This window comes from Acipenser ruthenus, chromosome 48 (assembly GCF_902713425.1).
Source record: "Acipenser ruthenus chromosome 48, fAciRut3.2 maternal haplotype, whole genome shotgun sequence".
Classification (NCBI taxonomy): Eukaryota; Metazoa; Chordata; class Actinopteri; order Acipenseriformes; family Acipenseridae; genus Acipenser; species Acipenser ruthenus.
This window is the reverse complement of record NC_081236.1, coordinates 6,791,806-6,802,016: the sequence shown is the minus strand read 5'-3', so window position 1 is coordinate 6,802,016 and position 10,211 is coordinate 6,791,806. Positions and strand designations below refer to the sequence as shown.

Sequence of the window (10,211 nt, the reverse complement as noted above, 5' to 3'; positions counted from 1 at the left end):
ACGTGACGCGTCCAGGTAAGGGAATGGCACGCAGAATTAAATCTCCTGCATTCTGTAAGCAAAGTGCTAAAGACTTACTTACAGAAAGTGAATTTGCAAGGGAGGTCCGTCTGCGCTCCTCCTGTTCATGGTCCCTGCGCTCGGTCGGGTCACGCAGTGACGTCAGTGTAGGCGTGGCTAGGTGGGTGTCCGTTCTATACTCTCTCCTCGCTCTGTGTGACGTGTCTCCCAAAATCGCCCCTGAATCCACAGCTGTGTCCGGTTTGCTGCACTTAAACTACCAGTTAGTGTAAAGTAGATGTTTTTGGGTATCTATGGCTAAAATGCAGTAACACATCGTTCACAAAACTTCCTGTTTTAATAATTGGGGTTAAGTCTTGGCTTTGCACCTTCAGATATCATGGTAGAAATCTCTCTCTCTCTCTCTCTCTCTCTCTCTCTCTCTCTCTCTCTCTCTCTCTCTCTCTCGAATGAAAATAGTTGATAGGTACACAATGTTTAAGGGATTTAATATATATATTTCTACTTTTGTGTTGGACCCGCACCTTGCCTCTCGCCTGTAAAGTGTTCTCTGTATTTGAAGGGTAATCAGGTTAGCTGGCGCATCGCGTCCACCCCTCGCCTCTCCGTTCAGTTCAAGAGGGCTGAGGCGCCGTTTCATTACAATCCAGGGACCCTGCTGCTCCGATTGTGAGGGAGCGTTTCATTACAATCCAGGGACCCTGCTGCTCCGATTGTGAGGGAGCGTTTCATTACAATCCAGGGACCCTGCTGCTCCGATTGTGAGGGTGCGTTTCATGGCTGTTTCTTCCGCGGCAGCACCGTGGTGTGTACACGCTGTTATGCATCGTGTGTAGCCGTGGCAATGGGTGCACAGCCACAAAATAAAATTAAAAATAAAGATATATGTATTTTGCAAGACGTTTTTGAAGTTAGCCCCTCAGCGCGTTAATATAGGTGAGAGTCACTGGAAAAATGGGGGTGTTCTAAAACTTTTGCATGTAGGCCTACACGAAGAGGTCAGACTGAACCTCACCTTGCATTGTTTGATAAATCTTTGCCTTATCTACAAAAAACAAACCCAGTCAGCAAACATGGGTGAGAGAGAGAGAGAGAAAAAGAAAGAGCTAAGCAAAAATCTGAAACTTGTAAAACTTACAAACTCTCCAAAAAATGACAGTAGGTGAAACTTAGGGATGAATGTCAGATTATTTGGTCGGTTCGATTTGTTTTCTTAATGCAAAACACCAGCGTTAGGACAGACGCACAGACGCACAGACACTGCAATAGGATTTCAATACGTGTCCGCTGTTATGAAGTATGTCGGGTTGCGTGTAGCGGTTGAAACCAGAGTTCTCGCCGTTTGTTTCACGCGGTAACTGTCCTGGAAAAAGGGAAGGAAAAAGAAGTGTGTTTTTGTTTTTTTTTTAAATGAAGACGGTCAGTAAAGCAATGGGGTCAGCGCGGTTTAATAAATTCTTCATCCCGGTGGCTGTGTTCGCTGTTCTACTCTACCTGACAAGCCTCAGATTGCTTGAGTACGAACTATTATTATTATTATTATTATTATTATTTTCTTTAACGCGTTAACACACAAATTGGCTAAATTCTTAAGTTCTCAAAAGCTGTTCATTATTAGGAAGCTCTGTGGTCCAGTGGTTAAAAAAAAAGGACTTGTAACCGGGAGGTCTCCGGTTCAAATCGCGGCTGACTCACTGTGTGTGTGTGTGTGTGTGTGTGACCCTGAGCAAGTCACTTCACCTCCTTGTGCTCCGTCTTTCGGGTGAGTCGTTGTTGTATGTGTTGTAGGTAGTTCACACTCCCAGATTTCTGTAAGTCGTCTTGGATAAAGGCGTTAGCTAAATAATAATAATATATCAAGTTGTCATTAGCACGTTTTTTTTTCTTTCCAGAAACGCAGAATTTGTGTTAGCAGATTTGGTATCCTTGACTTTATTAGGCTGTAAATCTGATGCAGAGGTTGTGCAGGCTCTCCAGATGAATGCTGCTGGCATTGCTTTGTAACAGCATTGCGTGTCTCTGCTTTCAGCCTCTTCCACAGATAGTGGTGTAGCGCACAGCACTTATGCAAATCTGTTAACGAGAATGTAGATCTGGGATTTTAAAATAGCATCAGAACTACATTTCCCAGTGCCTAGTGCTCCCAATGAAGCCAGCAATGACAACCATCTGGGTCAATTGCGATGAACTTGTGGATTCAGTACAGAGCTGCATATTAAGCTGTGGAGCAGCTAATCATAATCTACTTCAAACAAAAGATGGAGGCATTGTTGTCTTCCATGCCTGATTCTGCAGTTTATAAATCCTCCATCCCTGATTCTAACTTCCATGCAGGCGTGTGAGATTGCTGTTTAAAATCTCACAACCTTGCAATCTAAAACACTACAAATAATAACGACTTCAAACTACAGATCATAAAATATCTAACGACAGTGCATTTCCCAAAATCATAAATAATAAAAAGTTATAACAAACTTGTAACAGCAGGGCACATTTTACTGGAAAGCGTAGAACTGAAATAGGCTTCAAAGCAACATCAAGTTAAACATGTAAAAGCTATTTGTATAAACCACAGAGCTATAGAATACTTAATGACAAAATATATGCCCGATTGTACATGGATCGCTTGTATGAGCAGACAGCAGTTTAAAAAGCTACTCCAGTCATGGTATATATAAGAAATGCAGAAACAAGGACATCTACGGTATTTATTACTGGATGTTTAAAATGAAATCCTTGATTGACAAAACACTGAACAACATTTAAAACAGCATTTAATACAGGCAGCAAAACATTTTTAATATAGATTTTATTTGGTTTAGTAGTCGCGTTGTCAAACAGCAAATTGATATTAAAAACACAGAACCTGTGTTTGTTAATAGAGTACCTGAGAGAGAGGGCAGTATTAAACACATCCTGAGCAGAAATCATCTCGTTAAGAAGCAATGGTATGCAGCCCATTACATTCCTAAAAGCTCTCTGGTGCCCCCTGCTGGAAACAGTACTGCTTTACACTGCAAGCTGCCCGCATGATAACTGCAGTACACTGTGCTGTGTCTTGAGGTACCGCAGATTCACCGTGGTATTGGGGAAGGTTCCACAGAACCCACTGCAAGAGGCTGAGCAACGCAAGAGAAAGGAAAGAGAAACATGCATTCATAATAACAATCTATTTAATATATTACTAATGTGAGGTAACACAATCCGAATGCTCAACAAGACGATGAATACAAGATGTACTCGTTCATATTTGAGTCTGTGAGTTTTTGATCTGAACAGATTGTGATTAGGGGCGACCCTGTTTATCAAGCAGGTTTATTCTTTTGTTTTCAGTAGATATTTCTGTATTTAGTCAAATGCACTCATGCTGTCTAGGTGTCCCCAAGCGTCTGCAATTCTGAGAATGTTCTCAAGTTCTGTAAAAGCCTGCAACTGACTTCACTTCTTCACACACTAAGTGCAGGGATAGGCTTACACACCTGTGTGAATTTTATGGTGTCTTTTAAGGTTTCCAAACAGGCTGAATCTCTTCCCACAAACAACACAGTGATAAGGTTTCTCTCCTGTGTGAATTGTATGGTGTCTTTTAAGGTCTCTTAAATGGCTGAATCTCTTCCCACAAACAGCACAGTGATAAGGTTTCTCTCCTGTGTGAATTGTATAGTGTCTTTTAAGGTCTCTTAAATGGCTGAATCTCTTCCCACAAACATCACAGTGATGAGGTTTCTCTCCTGTGTGAATTTGATGGTGTCTTTTAAGGTCTCCTAACTGGCTGAATCTCTTCCCACAAACAGGACAGTGATAAGGTTTCTCTCCTGTGTGAATTGTATGGTGTCTTTTAAGGTCTCTTAAATGGCTGAATCTCTTCCCACAAACATCACAGTGATGAGGTTTCTCTCCTATGTTAATGCGCTGGTGTGAATGAAGATGTCCTAACTGTGTGAAACTCTTATCACTGGACTGTATGTGGGAAGGTTTCTCTCCTGTGTGAATGCGCTGGTGTCTTTTAAGCAGTGATATATGATTGAAACTCTTCCCACAATCAGCCCAGGAAAACGTAGTCCCTCCTGTGGGATTTCCCTTGTGAGTTTCAGGGGTGTCTAATTGACAGGAACTCTTCCCACCTTTAATAGAATGAGGCAAGGTCTTCATGTTGCCCTGGGTTTCTGAATTGTTAAAACATGCAGAATGTGGCGTCTCTGTACTCTCCACAGTAAGTGGGTGTCTGTCTTGTAAAGAAGGGATTTTAACTGAGTGAGTTCTCAATGTCTTCACATACTCTTCTTGGGGTGTCGTTTCTCTGTGTTTCTTGCACTGTGGTTTGCCTCTAGAAGAGTTTTTGCACTGGGGTGATGGAGTGGAGTCGTGTTCTCCTTCATCTACTTTAGAAGCTAAAGAAAGAAAGAGAAGAGAGACAAAGGTTATTGTACAGCATTCTTCCACATGCACTGTTCTGCAGGGCTTCATGTCATAAACATGACAACTAGAGTGAACTCTGATGATTCAAAATTAGAGCAAAGACCTGGTAAAACTACAATTCCCAGAATCCCCCTCCCAGCTGAAACTGATTTGCTGGTCTGCTGTACAGAACCCCTCCACACACGTACTTAATGTACTGTGACAATAACAACACAGCAATGCTTACTGTGAGACGCACAAGAGTGAAATGTGCTGCTGAGAGCAAACATTACAGTCCCTGGGAAAGTTGTAGTGAGATGAGCTTTTAAACATGATATTGTATCTGAATAAAGTGTAAGAATTAAAATAAGACTGATGGGTCATACAATACGGGTTCACTCTCATTGTGGCGATGCTGCTGCATACTCTCCACAGAAATGCTCTACTGAAATGTTTCTTCTGGTGACGCTAAGCAACCCGACTGGATCTGACATCACCCAGTGATGGGACATATGGGACATGTGATCCCTGCAGCTCTGTACAGCTGTGGGAGCAGCACAACTGCAAACAGCCTACCAGAAATGGGGAAAGGCACAGATCTAACACAGGGGTGTCCAAAGCTGGCCCTTCCACTCATGATCTTTGTTCCAACCCTGTTCTGAGTTGTTTAAATGAACTAATTAAAGATCCATCCAGGCACAGGAGCAGCACTTTATAGAAGTGAACCTGTTCAATGTGGAGTGGAATGGCCTCCAGGAGCGTGATTGGACAGCTCTGATATCACAGCATTCTAAAGAGGCGTGGCAGTGGCTGCACATCCAGCGTGATTGGACAGCGCTGATCTCACAGCATTCTAAAGAGGCGTGGCAGTGGCTGCATAGCTAGCAGGTGCCTCAGGAGCAAGCACAGTGATGTCCTTGTTGACATAGTGGTTGGGCAGCTCCCCTTGGTTAAAATATGACTCTCAAGCACACTGCTGGTGTTCAGTACCAGGTTCTGCAGGATGAATAGGCAGCTCAATGCTGCTTGTTTTGTAGGATTACCTCCAAATCCCAGATCACATTCAGATGGAGAATCATCACACAGGCTGGATCCCAGCTTGGTGTTCTCCTCAAGTGTACAGACATTATTTTTAGTACGACGTTCCTCTGCGATGGAGACACATTCCTGTTCTATGAATTCCTCTTTAATAGGAACACATTCCTGTTCAGGGACGTCTTCATCTTTAACACATGTCAGCTCTGTAACCTGTATTAGACTTGCACACCACTCCTGCTCAAAGGACTCCTCTTGTGTGTAAACTGCTTCTATCTTTGGCCCTTCCTGTGCTTCAGATTCAGGGATTGCGTGGCTCTCAATGGGATCTGTGGGAAACAAAATTGTATAAAATTACAACTCTTACTTACTAGCTAGGTTCCTCTACAAAGCCAGCCCCTTGTCAGAATGACTGAAAAGATTCAATTATTTTAGCCTGTCTGCATACGACATGCCTTTTAAACCCGGGATAATTCTGGTTGCTCTTCTTTGCACTCTTTCTAGGGCAGCAATATCCTTTTTGTAACGAGGTGACCAGAACTGAACAGAATATTCTAGATGTGGTGTTGCTAATACATTGTAAAGTTTTAACATTACTTCCCTTGATTTAAATTCAACACTTTTCACAATATATCAGAGCATCTTGTTGGTCTTTTTTATAGCTTCCCCACATTGTCTAGATGAAGACATTTCTGAGTCAACATAATGTCACTGGGTCTAAGAGGAGCTATCTCTCTTATTTTATTGATTTATTTTTAATTAATAGTGTTACTTTACCCTTTAACTCCCAAATTAAAACACATTTTTCCTCGCAGCAGGAAACCACACAACAGCTGAGGACAACAGAGGCAAGTCTCAGCAAAGTGTCTGAGGAATGTCTTTCTGTGAACTCATACTGTATTGTGATCATGGTTGGGATGGAAACTGTCATCACAGAATACAAGTTTCAATGTGTCAAATACAATGAGCAGACAAGGGGCTGCAGCAGGAGAGCTGCTTATTCTCAAAGCAGCTTCATGGAAACAAGTGATTTACACAATTCTGACTTTTCAAAGTGCAGCAATATGTTTTTTTGTACAAACTCCACCTGTGTAATAATCATTAGTAACAACATTGGAAGCTTACTTGTGCAACGTCATGTGAACTGTAGATATGCATCCAATCACATCCCTTCTAATATTACAATACATTTGTACTGGTGTGGCTCTCCCTATTGCATGCATCCTCTGCTCTTAAATAGTAACCTGTATTAGTAAATGTCTGGGTTTGAAACAATGTGACCGATCGTTTCCTAATTCTGTTTACCATGAGCTGAACAATGTACTTTATTTATTTATTTTATGATTAGAATTTTTCTAACAAACAAACTGCAGCTTCACGCTGTTTTGAGCAAATGATAGATTTTAATAGAATAGACACTGTTATAGTATAATATATACTGCACCGCTATCCATTCTTAATAATACACACTGTTATAGTATAATATATACTGCACCACTATCCATTCTTAATAATACACACTGTTATAGTATAATATATACTGCACCACTATCCATTCTTAATAATACACACTGTTATAGTATAATATATACTGCACCACTATCCATTCTTAATAATACACACTGTTATAGTATAATATATACTGCACCGCTATCCATTCTTAATAATACACACTGTTATAGTACAATATATACTGCACCACTATCCATTCTTAATAATACACACTGTTATAGTATAATATATACTGCACCACTATCCATTCTTAATAATACACACTGTTATAGTATAATATATACTGCACCACTATCCATTCTTAATAATACACACTGTTATAGTATAATATATACTGCACCACTATCCATTCTTAATAATACACACTGTTATAGTATAATATATACTGCACCACTATCCATTCTTAATACACACTGTTATAGTATAATATATACTGCACCACTATCCATTCTTAATAATACACACTGTTATAGTATAATATATACTGCACCACTATCCATTCTTAATACACATTGTTATAGTATAATATATACTGCACCACTATCCATTCTTAATACACACTGTTATAGTATAATATATACTGCAGCACTATCCATTCTTAATACACACTGTTATAGTATAATATATACTGCAGCACTATCCATTCTTAATAATACACACTGTTATAGTATAATATATACTGCACCGCTATCCATTCTTAATAATACACACTGTTATAGTATAATATATACTGTACCACTATCCATTCTTAATAATACACACTGTTATAGTATAATATATACTGCACCACTATCCATTCTTAATAATACACGCTGTTATAGTATAATATATACTGCACCACTATCCATTCTTAATAATCCACGCTGTTATAGTATAATATATACTGCACCACTATCCATTCTTAATAATACACACTGTTATAGTATAATATATACTGCACCACTATCCATTCTTAATAATACACACTGTTATAGGATAATATATACTGCAGCACTATCCATTCTTAATAATACACACTGTTATAGTATAATATATACTGCACCGCTATCCATTCTTAATAATACACACTGTTATAGTATAATATATACAGTTACATGAAATAAAAGCGAGTCTAAAACCACACCGACATCACCACGAGGGACATGACAGCGACTGCACATAACAGCACTATGACATCACCACGACAGACATCACAGCGACTGCACATAACAGCACTATGACATCACCACGAGGGACATTACAGCGACTGCACATAACAGCACTACGACATCACCACGAGGGACATTACAGCGACGCAGTCAGAGCGGGCTTCACCACAGATTTTCTGATTGCAGACGATTAAAGTTTTTTTTTCACTGTTCCCATACAGCTCCATCATAACTAGACTGGTAAATACGAGAAGTACAACCTCCATTCAATAAAAGCGTGTTTCCACGAGCATTTTTTATGTAGTTGGGGTGCATATTTTTTTTCATTTCTTGCAGAATGATATTCAGCACGTGTTTTGATTATATAATTTAAAAAACATTGTGAGCGCGCTATTATTTCAAGTACTGCTGTTAATCAGGGTCTGTACACTGTGTCTAATAAAAGGCTCTATTAAAAGACCCTCACAAATACATCACAGAGATATTTACATTCTCAAGCTCTGCAACATGGTCTGTGACTGTCTCAGCGGGACTCTATACACTTTACCAGAAGGACACCGTGTAAGTCTCTCCAATTACAGACTTACCAATATAGTAGTTTCTAGAATACCTATTTAAATATGAATTAGACTAGGTTAGATGCACTACGTTCTTATAATCTATAAAATAACACAATGCCTCAATTAGACTCCTTATAACCAATATTAGGACAGAGCTGTGCTATTAACCGCGCTTATAATAATCAAACACTTTAAAACGTGTCTGAAGAGAGATTCGACCCAAGATCTTTCCAGTAGAAGGTGGATTGAGGTGTTGGATTGACCGAGCAATACCACCCAATAAAACCCATCTTACCTTGAAATATGAAAGGCTGTTTAATGTCTGCATGTGCAGCGTTTATACACCCTCGCACGGCTTTCAGCTCGCTCTCTGATATTTCCAATCTCAGCTTCAGACTTTCATTCTCTCTCTTCACTGCAGACATGTCCTCTTGTAATTCAGTGAATTTGCTGCTCACAGCTTCAGTAATCGCGCACACGACGCTGTCTGCAGCCGCTTTCACTGCGAGCTCGACGGTGGAGGCGAGCTCGTCTTGAAACAACGACACGGAGACACTGACGTCCATCTTCACTGGTTTAGTTTGAGACTGGTCTAGCGGAATCCTCTTTGCATTCAGAAACACCGCCTTCGGTTTGTATTTAGTAAGATATATGTGTTTTTATCGTAGCCTTCCCATTCAAATATATTCATCACTTCTCTGGTGTGATAAAGAAATGACACAAACAACAGACTTTGCAAGGAGTAACTTCCGTCTTTCAGAATCCCGCAATGATCTACCAGAATTTAAACGCGTTTAAATGTTTTTTTTTCAGTAAATAATCTCATTGAAAAGCTCGACTTGTCTGTAGATACGAATGACACGCTCCACTCTGTGTGTGGAATTCAACAGAGAAAATTGATTATTTTCTTTTCTCAGAACTCCGTGCAGGTAAGAAACAAACACAAAACTCATAAATTATTTATATTAAAAAAAAAAAAAAAAAACATTTCAACCCAAACGAAACACTTTAAACAGCAGGAGACAGCGTGTTGTAAATTCACCAGCGACTGCATTCTCCTCTCTCCAGGTAATCACAGCACACCTTTCTGTTTCCTGTACTGAAATGAACGCGTCCCTAGCAGAAGGCGTGTCTGGTCGGAACCGCCTCGTATGATTGGTGTCGGTCTCCCTATCCCGATGCGAGGGCGGCTCGACGAGGTCATGAAGCTGGATGCAGAGCTCCCCGTGTCGGCTCTTGCAGCGCTGTGTGTTCGGCGCGATGCTGACGCGGCGCGGAATCCGAAATGGCGGCAGATTCGACTGTCTCTGCTTCTAATGCACGCGCTGAATTCCAAAGCCGCGGCTGCTGCGCGCGCGCCTGCTGAGAATGTGACATCATCAGAAAGCACGCGACAGCGCAGCTCGTTACATCCCCAAACAGCATGCTTTTGACAACACCGATTAACTTGCGTGCTGGTTTAGTACAGTGCTCCGTACAGGCACGGGATCAACCCCAGGTAGTGCGCTGCTTTCAGTTCGGTGCAATGGACTCGTAC

General features: G+C 40.7%; 1 protein-coding gene across 1 annotated transcript; it reads right to left on the bottom strand.

The window, feature by feature from the left end:
• Nucleotides 1–2,623: 2,623 nt before the first annotated feature.
• Nucleotides 2,624–9,985, bottom strand: LOC131721224 (zinc finger protein 70-like). The gene is made up of 3 exons (XM_059014650.1): nt 8,970–9,985; nt 5,463–5,783; nt 2,624–4,412 (listed from the first exon to the last, which is right to left on the bottom strand). Exons 1-3 carry the CDS (start codon nt 9,238–9,240, stop codon nt 3,493–3,495), a joined length of 1,512 nt encoding a protein of 503 aa, XP_058870633.1. The 5' UTR covers nt 9,241–9,985; the 3' UTR covers nt 2,624–3,492.
• Nucleotides 9,986–10,211: the final 226 nt, after the last annotated feature.

What these genes read in the sequence shown, in the direction of transcription:
- LOC131721224 (XM_059014650.1), bottom strand. Translation starts at nt 9,240, where the DNA reads ATGGACGTCAGTGTCTCCGTGTCGTTGTTTCAAGACGAGCTCGCCTCC. An exon ending in ACAGCCTTTCATATTTCAAG is followed by an intron (nt 5,784 to 8,969) that starts GTAAGATGGGTT and finishes TGTTTCCCACAG; the next exon opens with ATCCCATTGAGAGCCACGCA. An exon ending in ATGTGATCTGGGATTTGGAG is followed by an intron (nt 4,413 to 5,462) that starts GTAATCCTACAA and finishes TTCTTTCTTTAG; the next exon opens with CTTCTAAAGTAGATGAAGGA.